This window comes from Zonotrichia leucophrys, chromosome 2 (genome assembly GCF_028769735.1).
Source record: "Zonotrichia leucophrys gambelii isolate GWCS_2022_RI chromosome 2, RI_Zleu_2.0, whole genome shotgun sequence".
Lineage (NCBI taxonomy): Eukaryota > Metazoa > Chordata > Aves > Passeriformes > Passerellidae > Zonotrichia > Zonotrichia leucophrys.
Genome location: NC_088171.1, coordinates 91234602 through 91251154, shown reverse-complemented (window position 1 = coordinate 91251154; position 16553 = coordinate 91234602). Strand labels below are relative to the sequence as shown.

General features: G+C 37.7%; 1 protein-coding gene across 2 annotated transcripts in view; it reads right to left on the bottom strand.

The window, feature by feature from the left end:
• The window catches only part of GABBR2 (gamma-aminobutyric acid type B receptor subunit 2), a 458014-nt gene that overhangs the window by 344147 nt on the left and 97314 nt on the right, over positions 1-16553 (bottom strand). For both annotated transcript variants that reach the window (XM_064705661.1, XM_064705659.1), the window contains exon 2: positions 10258-10395. In XM_064705661.1, the coding sequence (XP_064561731.1) occupies positions 10258-10395 (138 nt within the window). The remainder of the gene's footprint in view (positions 1-10257; positions 10396-16553) is intronic.

Here is a 16553-nt window from a genome sequence, read left to right as displayed (position 1 = left end):
ACAGTAGCTTAATTATAAATAATTATAGAATTTTCCTAGCTTAGTGTTGCATCATAACACAAACAAAGCTCGTAGTGGTTATATTGCCAACCCTGCTGTAGTTTATTAATCAGATTGTGATGGGCTCTCTACTGGATAACATGGAACTTTGTAAGGTAAGGGAACACAGAGACTGCACTTCACGGGAGAAATGTCTCCCTTTACTTTGAGAATTAGGAGAATAAAGTGTTATGGCTTAACACAGAGTTCAGAAATTTCTAGCTACACATCTCCTAAAAATGAATGAAATCAAGGTAAAACAAGAAATCAAAGTAAACCTGGATTTGCAACTACAGTTTGGAATTAAAATTCAGAGAGCCAAGAAGAGGTTCTGAAAGACTGGAAATGGGCAACTGTGGAACTATTTTCTAGTGCAAAACTAAGTTTAGACTCAGTTACTTAAGTTATCTATAGCTGTAAGTTTTAAATGTGATGAGAGGACAGGGAAATGAAGTCAAAAGTCAATTCTTAAGAGCTGTGGAATACATTCCTCTTCTCAATGAAATCCCAAGGCCAAACAAATCTTCTTATTCCAACTACAAATTGTCTCAGTCACAATTTTGTATACAAAACTCTTTTTCCAAGAGTCTAGAGGTTCTTAAGCTATGTGGATAATTTCTATTTTCTCTGACACTGAAGTTCCAGTTTTTCTATGTGTGACAACTAAGGCTAAAGAAAATAAATGTGCCTCCAAATCACTTCATGTTTAACTAAAACATAACTATCACTTGCTCAATTTGCCTGATTTTTCTCCAGTTGTTTCAAAACTTAACTGATGCCTGGAGAAAGCATGTAGCAAGACCTGTAAGACCCCAGGAACTGCTCCAGGTGCACCAAGTACTGGGAATACCAAAATTAAAACAGATGTCATCCATATATGACATATATATGTCATCCATATGACATAGGTGAATCACATACCAAGAACCCTACAGAGAATTTTAGAATCACGCCCTCAGAACAGCTTCTATTATGTGAGAATTTGTACCTTAGCATTTGCTTTTCTATAAACACATCACCATTGAATTACTTCTTTAATGGACGACAATTAAACTTTTTCTGTTTTTGAAGGCCAATAAATATTTTATTTAAATTTCAAAATTTCATGGCAATGATTATTCTTTTTCCAATTTCTTGGTGTATCAGTTTGTTCTTCAGTTTATGCCCAGGTGCTGTTGATGCCAAATTTGTATGAATTAACCTATTCCTCAAAATAAGTAATTAAGTAACAACATTCAGGGAAAAACAGGTTAATTTACCACATGAAAATGCTTTCCTTGTTCTGTAATAGAACAGTAACATGAAGAAAAACATTCAAGTGAGAGACAATGAAAGGAAGTAGTGAATTTTAAGGCTGTGGGAGCCACAGTATGAAAGAACAAAATTTATCATATCAATTTTGCCTTGACTTAGCTGTCAAGTTGTATTTGTTAGTTGTTAGTTATTATTAGTTGTTGTTGTATTTGCCTTCTGACTGTGGACAGGTTTGTGTGCTTCCAAGGAAAACAGCCGCTATGGCAGAGGGTGCCACTCCACATGAGGGCACTCAAGCCAGGCTGGCCAAAGGGACTGGAGAGAAAACAGCCCCAGGGCTTTCCAGGCAGGCTCCTGAGAAACAGGCCAGCAAGCTGCTTTTGTAGAGCCCACTCAGTGCTGCTTGTCTAAGAGACAAATCACAGTAGTCACTCTGAGAAGTAGCACACCAAAATAACCAATTCCAGCTTTGCAGAAATCTTAGGTGCAGTGAAAATAACCAGAAGAACCACATTTGGGGATCTGGTGGCAAAAGAAGGTTGAAACTGATTTCCTAGAATATTTTAACTATTGCAATAGTCAGAAAAATACAGTATTATAGTCTGACCATTTTGGAATAAATTAATAATGATTACCAAAAACGACCCAAAAAGTGATAAATGATTTTCAGTAAAATAAGATAGCTTTAAATCAATATAACCTTTAAAGCAGAAAAAACATATACAGATGGACAGCTAATTAGCATCTGATCTCCCTGAGAGAGCTTGCAATGAGAGAGAAACAAGATTCGTAGAGTCAGGCAAAGGGGAAAATGCAAGAGCCAGCTCAAAATTCAGTGCTGCAATTGCTGAGAAACTCTACAAATGCTCCCACTGAGCAGTGGGAGATTCTAGACAAGTTTTTGGGTCACAGAGCAATGAAACCAACAGGATTAATGAATTAAAACATGATTCTTTGGGCTGGTGTAACTGTGAATAAATCAAATATTATCATTAATGGGGCATTAGTGTCTCATACAAATTGTATGAGATTTCACAGAAGAAGTCAAGTGAAAACACAATGCTACACCAAAATTTAGCAACACTTTTGTCCAGTGGGTTAAACCATAAAAAAAAAAAACCAACTCAAACATCTGACAAAGTACTAGAAAATATGTCATAAAAATAATCTCAAATCTGAAAAAGAAATAGGTGCATATCACATATAAGTCATCCTTATTCAGCATACAGAAGATGCTGAACTACAGGTGATTTTACAAAGAAGCAAATTTTAAATCTGCCTATCATGTCAGGGACAGGGAAGAAGAGAGAAGGAAGAGCTGGGAACCAAAATTGCCGCTCTACCTCCCCACCTATAAGCCCTCCAGAAAAGGCAGCAGCAAACAGCAGCCTGAGGGAGCACTCAGGGATCCCTTTGTAGCAGGGAAGGAAACTCTGCAATAGCTGCAAGGTGCAATACTTTAACATTTTGGTAAGTAAGATTCTACCTGGCAAGGCTATCCTAGCCTGGGGCTGCAAAAGCCACATGAGAAAAGACTTCAGGCCTGTTTAATAGAAATTAACACAATGGGAAAGAAAAAAGAACAACTAAAAAAAATCCAGAAATACAAGCAGTGCAACAATAAAAAATTACATGGAGGGGAAAAAAAATCCCCAAATACCAAAGTTCACAGCCATTATTTATTCTAATTATAAATTAACCTGGACATTTTAAACACCTCACAATAATGTGTGTTAGCATTATAACATAAGGCTTTGTATTTGAAAAAAAAAAAAAAACCATCAATGCTTATGCATTACAATGCTTATCCCATGTGTGTCTGGGATATTTTTAATGTATTTTATTTTTGTTCAAGAGATCATTCAGATTCAGACAGAGGGAATATCTGATTTGTTCAGAATTAAATGTTTTCCCAAGCATAAATTATATTGCAAGGCAAAGTGACACCCAGGCCTTTTCAGCGTGTTTCAGTTTCTGAGGCCATTCATTCATTTAATATTATTGATCCAACACTAAAACAAAAGTGATTGAATGAATATGTCCAAACAGCTAAGAAGAAGAAAAATAAGAAAAAAATGGAGGGGTTTTTTGAACCCCATTTTTGAATTTGCATGCTAGAACATGCAAATCGCGTTAGAATAAATATACAGGTTCAGTCTTGAACTGCCTTGACCTAACTCTAGAGCTGTATTAAAATACTTTTATTCACACTTTATGTAATGAACTGAACCTTAGACACTAGATCAAAGGCAAAAACTAGACTATAAATTGTAGTTTTGATGTTTTCTGCAGGACAAACAAGAAGAAAAAGAACAGCTCACCATATTTAAATAAAAGTGAACGCTGGATAGAAGCCAGTTTCAAATTGATGCAAAGACAGGTTCAGCCATAGAATCAATGTCATACATTTAGGCAGAAGGTGAAAAGAAGAGAAAAGGAGGACGAAGAGAAAAGAAGAAAGAAAATAAGAAAGAGGAGAAAAGAAGAAGAGAAAAGAAGAGGAGAAGAGGAGAAAAGAAGAGGAGAAAAGAAGAGGAGAAAAGAAGAGGAGAAAAGAAGAGGAGAAAAGAAGAGGAAAAAAGAAGAGGAAAAAAGAAGGTCCTACTATATCTTGCAGTGCATTTGAAATTTAGGACGTGCACTTCCTGCCATACCTCAGCCTGGAAATTTTCTGAACTTTGCAATTTAAATTTTGTGGACCATGTTTCTGGTCTTAACAGCAAAGTGATGCAAATCTCTCCCCCAGGCTACAACTGCAATAATGCACTGGGACTCAGCATCCCTGTGAAAGGATCCAGAGTAACTAAAGAAATTATTTTGCCCTAGACCAGTCTTGCCTGCTGTACTGCCACATCCATTTCTCTCAGCTGAAAGGTGAACATACAACTGCTTCCAGGTCTGCTCTACCTTGTGCACACATGCATCCATCCCCACACTGAGACACACGGCCTAATTAGCAGCTATGGCACTGATCATCTGTTTCAACTCCCCATGCACCCTCTTCTCCAGCAGCAGCTGCAAATCTTCAGGAGGGCTCATGGATAATGGCAGGGCTCCTGCTGGCAGCTTGCACCAGGGGGAGGATTTGCAGAACTAAAAGGTCTATCTCCCTCCACATTCACCACAGCTTCTCTCAAATGAGGAGAAACTTCACAGGAAATTCTGCCCAAAGGTCAGACCTACCCTGCTCTTCTCCTGCTCCTGGGCATTCCTACAGAGAAGTGAGCAAAACTTCCTCATGTGCTCAGCCAACTCCTGAAAGCAGGACCAGAATGTCCTCAGGTTTGCACCTTATATAATAAGGCCTCAAGAGGTGTCTTTCCCTCATGCACTTTGTCTATTAAAAGCACAACACAAATACAGAAAATCTATAAAATCCCTCCAATCCCAGGAGAAAAAAAAAATAGGAAAAAGAAGAAAAAAAGAAGATTACAATAGTGAATTATGGGCCAAAAAGAGAAAGATTCTAGTTTGTTGGTGCATCAGGTCATATTCCAGAGGGAAAAAGGCTTCTTCAAGAGGGACTGCCTGCATCACATAGATAGAAGTAGCTAATCTTCTTAGCCAAAGACTAGTTTAAATGCCCTTTTCATTACTCAAACTAATAATACATGAAAATTGTGCAGTGAAGGCAAAAGTAGCACAAACTCACTGTACTGGAGCAAACATGATGAAAAAGGCTAAAAAGAAAATAAAACACCACACTTTTATCAAATATTTTATGTGTCCATGCTGGAGCTCCAGGTGAAAAGCATAAGGATTTAGAAAATTCAGATATTGACAAGAAGAAATTTGATTCAGTGGCCAGTATAGAAATCTCTGTGATGACCTGCCATACTTTCATGGTTAGCCACATCATTTTAATTTGAACATAGCTGTGAAATTCTGTGTTAACAATAATTTTTATGAGTAACAGACACCTTACAAAGCCTGGTTTCTTACAGATACATGTATCTTGGCTTCTACAAACACATACCTCAGCTCCAACTACATACCCTTTTGAGTTTCCCCCTTCCTTTGTGTTTCCTCAATTTTTTTTTCTCCTGTTTTTTTAACAATCATCTTGAGCCAATCAATCCCCTTTCCCTAAACAGCAGCTGGACATGAAGACAACACAGCACAGCTGGCCCTAAGTTCTCTGTGCTCATTTTGAAGCCTCCTCTTCCTTCATATGGATCCCTGTCCACAGAAGCTCATTTTCACAGCAATGTGTAGAAGCTAACAATCTTTGGGAAATCCCTTGTTAAAACTGGGTTGCGATTGGCCATTGGTCAGAAATTCCTAGGAGGAACTGACACTGCAGTCACATCAGCCTTGTTTCAGAAGGGAAGCAAAAGCGAGAAACATCACCAATATTCTTGAACACCAGCAGCCTTTTCAGTAACTCAGAGGTGGGATTTGAATACCTATGGATCTCTGGGACAATAAAACAAATCTCAGGATAGGCTCTTTAATATCTACTTGCATGAGAACCAGGAATTTTCGCTTTACAACTCCCCTTTCTAACACAGGAACTCATCCTATATTAATATGCCCAAGAGTAAGCAGTAATATATCATGATTAGGGTACCTATAATTTTGTTAGAAAACTTTCTAACATGAGATGCTGAATCCAAAATAAGGTTCCTCAGTTTTGAATGTCATTACAATCTAATCACTGTATTGCCTGAAGGAGTTACTTGCCTACAAGCCAGCAGTTATGACTAGATTACATAAAATATGTAGGAACAGAAGATATTCTGAGGAAGCACAAAAATTTATACTTTTTTTTTCTGGCAGAAGTTTATTTCCAGAGTTAAATGAAATTGTAAATGAAGCAGGCTGTAAGAGAACATCAATAGCACAATGCCAGAAAAAGAATCCCCAAAAATTGAGAAGGAATTCCACAGATTAAGAGAGATGACCAGTGTGGTCATCATCATCATGCTGATTAAATGTTTGTGTTAACAAAGCAATTAGGAAAAGTGAGAGATGACAATGAAAAACAAGAGGAGCAGCAATCTATGTAAAATACTTTTGCCACTGTAAGAAATTCACATGGAGATAACAGTTGATGGATATACTGAAATAGAAGAGAAAGACTGAATAACTAAAGATCTCCTCTGTCACAGAGAAAAAATGTGGGCCTTTGTCGGGGACGAGCCATTTGTCAGTGAGGGGAGACTCAGACACTCAATATGAGTGATAAGCAAATTCCGTTTATTGAAGAGAGCATCAGACACTTATAAAGCAAGTAATAAGCTTATGAATATTCTGTAAGCTAAGTAATCTCTTGGTTAAACTATACCATCAACTCTTCCTCATTCCTTAGGGGGGTTACATGTCTCTTTTCTCATGCCTCTTTCACTGTTTGTTATCCTACCACAGCTAGGCCCAAGGACACTGTTATCTTGCAGGTGCCGGACTTGGAATTATCCATGGTTTTGTACTTTTCCATTTTCTAGCAGCTAAATTCCCAACACTCCTCCATTTCACACTAACTGGATACTAGCAGGAATGCTTCGATGTACAGAATAAAAATACATAATTTGTCTTTTGCAAGATATTAAGAGATACTCATCATGGCTCTTCTTCACTCTTTAATTGCCTTGAATACATATTGAAAGAGAATGAGAGTAAGATTAATGTGGAAGAATTTGACATTGATGTATTCCCCTTACAGAACAGCAACTTTCCACTATTGTGCCTTTGAGGCCCACTGTCAAAGGCACAAGATATTATTGGCACTTTTAAACTAAACCACCAAAAGTTCAAACTGATTCCACTCCACAGCCTGGAGATCAAAGCTGGACAGACAGCCTCCAACCCTTATTCAGACTGTCACTCAACAAAGGACTGCTGGCACACAGAGATTACCCACAGCGAGGCTTTTAATTTGAGAGGCCAAGGAATGGGTGCCTGCATTTGTTCTGCTAAGAATATCTGTTCAAAAAGCATTTTCCAAGTTGTGTCACCTAGCATACCTCAGTGAAAGTCCTTCAGGATGACATAAGACTTTGCAGACTAAAACAACTTGCTCCTTTCACAGAAATGAAATGCTCCATTAAAAAATAATTTTTTTACAGTAAGAGATAATTAAATCAGCCAGCAGTTGAAGGCAGCTAATTGAGAACACAAATTCCCTTTCTGCTGCTGTCAAAACTAAATCGGAATTTGTAAAGCTGGAGAAGGAAAAGTACCTGTTTTTTGATATGACATGGAAATAAGATATGTCACCTTCAAACTGAGACTTTCCTCAACCTTTATAATCTTCCCTATTTCACATTGTTGCAGGCTGTCAGTGACCTGATTTAACCAGTTAAGTAAAAAAGACATGATCATTATCAAAAGCATACAGTAAGGAGAGTAGAGACTGAAGACACACTGCAAGAATCTGTTTCCTTCCCCTCCCTCACCACTACTGTAATTGCCTGAGTAGAAAATGAAATATGAAAATTTCCAGCACATTTATACTCTTGGCCTTTTCTTTCACTGTTTGGTTTTGGCAACTTCTTGTTGTAGAGAATGAAGAAAAGGCAGAAAAGAAAAATTCATACAAACAGAGGAAAAGCAGTCACCCAGTAACTTGGAAATCAAGGCTAAAAGGCTTTCAGAATGGTTTTGCAGTCAGCAAGCCTCATATTGTATTTGGTGAGGAAAGTTATTTTTCTTTCACTTATATTGTATTATTTGTCTTTCATTCCTATTTTCCCAAGACTACCAGTATCATCCTGCTTTTATCTTGCATGTAAGAGAGTCATCACTTTGCGGAAAGTCATGACACCTGTGTAAATCAAACCAAATCAAATGTCCCTGCTAGGGTTAAGAGCTTTGTTTTCATGACTGCAGGCACAAGGACAGGGACAGAGCTTTGGAGTCAGACATCCAAATGAAAATCCTCTATTCAATACTACAATGTCAGGTTAGTTTTTGTCTCTATGCTGTTTTCCCTCTTCCTGACCGCAACATGAAATGACTTCATCATCATCATGATTTCATAAAACAATTTATGTGAGTTTGCTGTGATTCCTTGAGGTGAAGTCTCAAGTTTTGAGGGAGGACAGCCTTGTATTTTATCAGGCTGAATATTATTGCTCCACTTCTGAGAACCACAGATTTCTATCTTCTCCTTCTATTCAAGTTCTGCTTTTAATCAGAGACACTTATGACAGTGGATCCTGAGGAGTGGAAGGATTTGTACTCTGTTTCCCCACTATCTTATACATGCTACATCTGCTGATTTGCAGATACACATATTGCTGTCACTACAGGACATAACACTTTCACAAACAATATTTAGATTGTTGCCATTGCTGCTATACCATTTACTAAGCCTTGCCACAATTCCCAGCCATGCTGTTGTGGGTTTTTCATCATTCAACCAATCCAGATATAAAAACCTGACATAAAGGGCCATTTTGCCATGTGAGGATTTATCTAGTGCCCACAGGATACTAAGCCCAAGCAGTCAAGAACACCTTGATGAACTGATATCATAAATAATGTTTAAGACATAGTCACAGCTATAGTGGTAGAAATAAATGCTCTCTGGTAGTAATACTTCATACCATTCTATAATTGGACGTATATCTTGACAAATTCAGGAATTTAAAAGCTTTCTAATTACCCTTCCTCAGACTGAGCAACTTCATGAACAAATTGATTTCCAGATCGTATTAGGCAGAACTTGACTGCAAATGAAAAAGTCTTTAGCACAATGAAACCCAGCTGTTTAAAACATCCTACATCATACAGAAATTCCATGTGACAAATTGAAAAAAAAAAAAAAACACAACAAGAGTTCCAGCCACATACTTCATTATAGGTCATGAACTAGGCCAATTTTAAGAGAGAGTGTTAAAGGCTAGTTTCAAGGCTTCTGTTATTTTCTCCATTCTCCCCAGAGACACACTATTATTTGGTTTCACAGAGGAATTGCTTTTTATATCAGAAAAAAATCCCAAAGCAGAAGGAAAAAATATCTGATCTGACAAGCATTGCAAACACAGTTAACAAGCTACTTTAATTATCCTCCTAAGGTTTTCCCATTTGTACTCTGATCATCATCTTCTTCACAAACTTAATTATGCCTCATTTGTTCTTGCTGCACTACTCTCAGTGAGTATTCCAGGTGGAGAAGAGGAGCCTGTTTGTAACCTCAGGTAATTGTTTTGTATTTTTTATTTTGTTGTAGAATAATTCAGATTTTTTAAGAAAAAATATATATACAGGAGTATTTTGGGGCAATATGAACATTGAGTAGAAAGCCAAGGTATTTCCACATCAGAAAAGCAAAACTCAATGGCTATGTGATCAGCCATCCATCTGAAAATTATCACTAGTAAGATGATTGAATAAATGAACAAAATCATGCTGTTATCATCTGCATTTCAGAGATCAGTATTAATAAATTCTGATTCCTCAGCAGAGGAAACCTTTCCACAAACTTGACCTTTGAGAAAGTCAGAAAGAAGAGCAACTGGGAATAAATGTGCTTCGTGAGTCAAATACTGAGACATGAACCTAGTCACTATTTAGAATTTATGCACTTCCAGCACTTTTAAAGTGCATAGGAATTACTGTGTTCTGACTGAGTACAGACTGAGTAAATACCCTGAAGAACCATAATTTAAGCCTGATGAGTTTCTTCTAACTTTTTAAAAGTCCTAGGTTTGCCCCCCTACCATGCCTGAACTTGATTTCACCTAGGCTGCTTTTTGAGACACATTATTCTTATTTAATTAATCTACTGAGACACATGATTGCTACCCCGAACTCACAAGCATTTTTGATTACAGTGAAATGCCAAGGCTTAAAATCTAGCACTATATACAAGCAACTAATCTTTACACATTAACCAGCCTTCAAAACTGAAACATAAAAATTCCACAAAATTCTAAGCTTTAAAAGCGTCAAAGCTAAGTTTCTAATTTTTTTTAAATGCACACAAGACAGCATTAGAATATATTCCATTCCATGCCTTACCTGAACCAAATTCCATCCCTTCAGAGATTCAGCAATGATAGAAGTAACTGTTGCACATACACCACCAAAAACCATCAGATGGTTAGGTCCAAATTTTATTGCATCATAGAAGGCTTTGAGTCCTTTTGCATTGTCACACTGGAAAAAAAAAAAAGAGAGAGACAATATTCAATGTCACAAATAAATTAACTAAGAAGTAAACTGCTGAGTAGTTAGTTGGGCAAGAAAAAAAAAAAATCAGGGGTTCCACAGACATAAACATAAGACCTAAACAAGAAAAATTCGAGCACTCTCTTCTGGACTCCTAATGAGCCATAGTAAAAGAACAGGAAAAATGCCTCATCACAAAACCATCACAAAACCTCATTCTACAAAACTAGAATTTTGCTACCACCATTTGACAAATAACAAAAAAGTCCAGTAGCAAATGGTTGACCAAAACATTCTCTCCATTTAGAGCTACCATTTCCCAAAGCAAAATTTGTAATGTAACACCGGATTGTCAGCAGGGCTTTCATAGTTGGAGGAAAGTTTGAGACTACTGATGGTCTCTGTTAAGAAAGTTCTGTCTTTAAAGAACACTCCTAAGGAGCTTCAACTTAAAGTCCAACCTCAGTATTCTGTGCAAAAATATGCAGCAGAGAGCCTGTCATTTTGGAGTGTAGCACCAAGTCTTCAAAAGATAAAATATTCTTTTGAAGTGCTAAGGATTAATTGTTCTGCTCTCATAGCTCACACAGCTTTGAGCGGCAGGCTGGGCTAGATGACATTCTGAGGTCCTTCTAACCTGACCTGTTCTTGGCTTCCCTGATAATTAGCTTGATCGTTATTTCAGGTGTAGAGGATTTTACTGCAAACTCAGACCAAGACTGAAAATTAGGAAAAAAAGACTCATGCTAGTCAGTATTGTAAAAGATATATCAATCCTTGAATAAAGTAGTATTAATAATTCATAATAACCCTAATTCCTAAGCTTGCAATAGAGTATTAATAAATTATGTGCCTGATTCCAAACCATACTGGAAGTCAGAAGTACCAACAGAATACAATAGCAGCTGCCACTGCTCCACTAACAGCCACTCCTATCTCTTTTTGAAACACAAGTTTTCTGCCCTCTTTTGCCTCCTCTGCAAAGTCTTCCTTGAATGTACTCTTTATAAGAACTATCACACACCAGCCTCCAATATTTCATTATGACTATTCAATAAAACAGTTCATTTACTATCAGCATCCAAGTAGTAATTGTATTGCATTCTGCAGAGAGAATAAAGATTTTGACTAAGAAGTTTGGAAGCTTATATTAATCTCCTTACTGAATTAGTATGCTAAAAGAAAAATTATTATATTTGCATTCTATCTGCAAGAATAGAATTATTGCTCCCACTTATTCAAAATGACACAGATATTTAATGAATAAACTCCCTTAAATTGCATAATATAGCCCAATGTTTTCTTTCTTAATGCAGAAAAAAACCCCAAAACTTCTCAGTACAGCAGAGGCTCCCCTGTCAGTTTAATGTGCTGGTGACAAGCTCACATTGTGAGGGAATTAAGACTGTGATCATTGGAAGAAGCAGCATTCTCCATTCTTACTCCTCCACTCCCTACTCAAAGACCAGTTTATTCCAAGTGCAACCAGAAGGCTCAGCCACTTCTTAAATCTAAAAGCAGCCAAGGACACAGAGCTTTAGGTATCTGCACTTAATTGACATTTAGCCGAGTATTTTCCCTCTTCCACCTTATGACATGAAGCTGCAGCAGAAGAGATTGCTGAACTGGTTTTCATACCAACTTTAAACCAGTTACTATAATTATTTTTATTTTTTTTATTAGGTCACATTTAAAATGTATCACTAAGTAGCAGTTTGAGAAGAATATAAGCCATATATGAAACACAAATTATGTTAACAGTAAAATAACTGTCGAAAGTTGCAGCCTGTGAAGGGCCATGTCGAAGTTATGTATAAATAAATGATAAGGACTTATGGTATGTTATCTGAAATAAAATCCACCCTTACATCACAAAACATCTGATGCATTTTTAACTTCTATTTGCCTACAAAATGTTTATCACTGCAGTAAACTTAAGAAATTGTGGGTTGCAGCAGGTCAGCTTGCTGGGAGGTCCAGAACTGGTATAAGATCTTTCTAATTTGTTTTTTCATGGTTATGAATATACTAGCATGACAACAACCCCTTTTCAATCACACAACAATTCTCTTGGGAAGGTATGCCAAAATGTTTGCTCATCTCTCCCAAAGTGAAAGGTTCACGCTGCTGAAATATATTACTGGTCAATCCAAAGTACCTACAACAACACCTGGGATTCTCTTCAATGTGATTCAGTTAAAAGGCTACCATGTTTTCACCTTTGTGCTTTCCTCCTGACTAGTCTCAGGTCTCCCTCTTCTAGGCCACCATGAATAATTAGAGTAGACTGCCTATTCCTTGAGCAAAACTGTCTCAAAAGTCTAAAGTATGTCTCAGAGATAAAGAAGAAGAACTTAATACTGTGGCTGGCCACACTGGACAGAAATTAAAGGAAAAATGAGAAAGATGGGAGAAAGCAGACTTTCACATTTGTTTAATGTCACATTTCACAACATACACTGTGTATAACATTCTTCCCTGCAAGCAACAGAACAGTCTGTCACAAGCATTAAAGAATAAACATTCGGATAAAAATAATAGCCCTACCAAGCCAGACAGACAAGCAGGAGAAAAGGTTTCGTCCTGCCTCTAGTCTGAGGAACGTATCCTTAGCGAGCTCCTGGAGCCCTGAGAACAACTGGATTTTTTCAGAAATCCCAGGTGGCCACCACTGCTGCTCATGGTCTTCAATTCCCAAACCCTACATATGGAACCATAAAAGGGGGCAGTGCTGTTGAAAGACAACAATCACTGAAATTCCCATCATATTGCCACCCAACGTTTTCCTGAATTGTTGTCTCCAAGTGACTCCAGCTGGGTCCAGGGAAAACCCTTGGCAGCAATCTATTTACAGAAGATAACAGAAGACTGCCTAAGAACCAAAATTCACATTAAAAAGCAAAAGCTAGAAAGTCCTGGCCACATGATGATGACAAGAAGCTGTCTTACTACTTGTAGCATGACTGATAACAATGAAGGGGAGAGAATCCCTTCTAAAAAGTCACAACCTTGCATCATGAAAAATATAATCTGAAGGAGTCAACACTGCTTTTATCACCAAGTTTTGATATTTTGCCTGAATTGTCATCAATATGTCTACTTCAATGACCTGAACTCAGCCAGCTCCCTTTCAAGCCGTGTATAAAACAGGGCAGCTATGCTGTGCCCCTGAACTTGGCTGCACATTGAAACACTAACCATGGTTGCAATACATTTACCAAAACTAGAATTTCAAGTACGTGTGATTTGCCACTTATCACAATTTTCTTCAGGAGAAGGGGCTGAGAACTGCCTACCCCAAACACATTAATTGCTGTGCTTACCCTCAGCCAAAAGCCAGGAATAAGCAAAATATAAATAGCAAACATACATATTAATGAAATAATTACATTAAGTGTATCTCTTAGCACGCTGACTTGATACAGACTACCTGGAAAATTCACAAGGGAAAATACAACAAAATCACTAAGCAAAGGTTTGTGAAGTGTCCTGCCTCTTGCTATGACAAAGACAGCTTAATATCACAGCTGGCATCTGACAAAGTGTACAAAGAACTGCCTATTTTAATTAGAAAAAATAGCCAGATGAACTGCTGCAAAGCAGAAGAGTCAAAGGAATTTGTGGGTTGAAGTGTGAACCTTCCTGAATCCTCTTCAGAGGAGCAGCTGACAAATAAAAACTCTAATCCTCCACTGAGAAAAGGATGTGAATACACAGGGAGGAAGAACTGCCTGAGGCGTTAGGGGTGCACACAGACAAGAAACATTTCTGGAGAGAACAGCACAGCAGCTGAATACACAGGAGAGACCTCCCACCTACCCAAAGGCCCTCTGCAGCTGGGAGAAAGGATGTCCCATGTGAAGGCCACACATCACTGAAGTCAGGAGAAGCAGCAGGAGTGACCTGTGAGGGTTGTTGGCTGCCAGCAGGGCTGTCTGGCAGACAGTGAAAGAGACACTGGGGTGTGCACTGAAATCCTCATGGCCATAAGCATAACACACTGCAAGTCCTTGGTGCACAGAATAGAAATTCATGTGGCTCTCATACAATAAAAAGTTTTGCCAACTCCATAACATTGACAGGTTTGAGTAATTACAGGGCTAGCACAACAGCAGATACTTGCAATTTAACTGATCTTCTTGGAGTTGCACAGCAGTGAGCATTGCAGGGACAGATACTCTGGTCACATGTGTGATTATGTTTAGATTTCTCGCTGTTGGATAGCTATGCTGAACTGTTTCTCAGCAAGCTGTATTCTGGCACAACTACACTTTTTCTGAGTAAAAGTAAACATGAGGAACTATTTTGGTGTCTATTGAGCTACTGACAATTGATGGTAGAGAGCCTTTATGAAAAGAGGGACTAACAAACAGCTGTCATCTGCATAATAAAATATCCAATTTTATCAAGTGATATCAGAGCTTTCAGCAGCAATCTGCCCTAAATGCTCATAAATATTTTAAGAGACTTTGAACAAAAAGAACAAAGGTATGAAGCCTTATTCCTATCCTCTACAAAGTCTTGCCTAGAAACATCAACAACTGTGTTACAACATCAGCTCAAGTGGAGCTAAGAGATGAGGAACACCAACAATTATTTTAATTTAATTTTCACTGACTTCTTTAATGTCCTCAATAAATACAGACAATTCAGTGAAGAACATATAGACAACTGCTCAGAGCTACAAAAAATGTCAATCAATTTGGCAAACCCTGCCTGCTTTATATGGGCAGGGCATGCTTCCCCTGAGGTTTGTCTCTGTTTCCAAGTATCTGTGATTTTGGTACTTTAAAAGATAGCAATTATATTTTTGCATTTAATTGCTGTAGCTGATTGTCTCTCCATGAGTTTGTACTACTGCTCTTGGAACCTCCACTTTGACAACCACAGCATCTGGTGACAACATAATTATCCATTGAAAGAAAAAGCACTACTTTTCAATTGTTCTAGAACACTTCACACTGTGCAAAGTAGGTGTGAAATGTCTTGCCAGAGGATGTTATGAATGCTAAAAGTTCATGAAATACATTTCATGTATTCACAAATACATGAAATTAAACTGGACTAGTTCATAGATCAAAAAATCAATTCAAAACTTCTTTATGGAGAGATGGCAATTTTCTCACTAAACACTTTAATCACAGACTTCTGGTGGTCAGGATACTATTCTAGCAAAGCAAGATCAAAATCTCACCCTTTCCTGCTGATGAACTGACAATGCCAAGTACTTGCATCAAGCCTGGTCTGAACTGCTATAACCATTCCCATGTTCTGCATTTGAAAAATAAAAGCAACTCCTTCCAGCAAGTACACTAAACTTCTCTGTCTTAAAACTGATATTAACTCATCCCAAAAGGTAGGCTTTTCTGTATGTGATTTCTCTATCATATTTTAATTTAACTAAAATAATTCAATCATATTTAGCAATCATATTTGGTTTTGCTTTAGAAGGACTGGCAACAGCAGTGGAGGACTTAATCTATTCAGTGAAATATTTCCCAGTAAATGAACTCTCTTACCTTGACACCTCTTGACATACTTCTAGACTTTATCTAGCAACTTTTTTATCTGATTCTGCCTGCTGCACAGCTCACCAAGTGCTACCTCTATGGTACTGGTGCTTGGCTTCTCATTTAGCAGCTTATATTCCGCCTTAGGTGCCACCAGCCACTTCAATGACTGATGTCAAAGCAAAGGGGACCACTTGCTCCTCTGTCCCCTTGTGTCCTAAGAGCCTGTCTAAACACCTTGTGAAGGTTCAGCCCCTTGCTCAATGACATTTTCTTTTTACTCAGTTCACTGTTTGGAACTGAGTCCACCAAGCAAGATAAACAAAGACTTCCTGTTTCTCCTTATAAGAGAAGTATATTTACTTTTCCCAACAATACCCTTTTTTTATTATATGACTTATATTTTCAGTTTTGTCACTATTTCCTGGAGTATATAACATTTACACTGAATTATTCCAATTTAAGAACTCCAATATTAAATGAAATTGGGATGTAGCAAATAGATAAATCCTCTGTAATCAAAACTGACTCTATGTTTCCATCCCGATTAAACATGCAGTAGTATCAGATATTAATTTGACTTCCTATATTCAGAGTAAACTTGCATTCAGCTGGAAAGGCGAAGTCTTCTCTCCA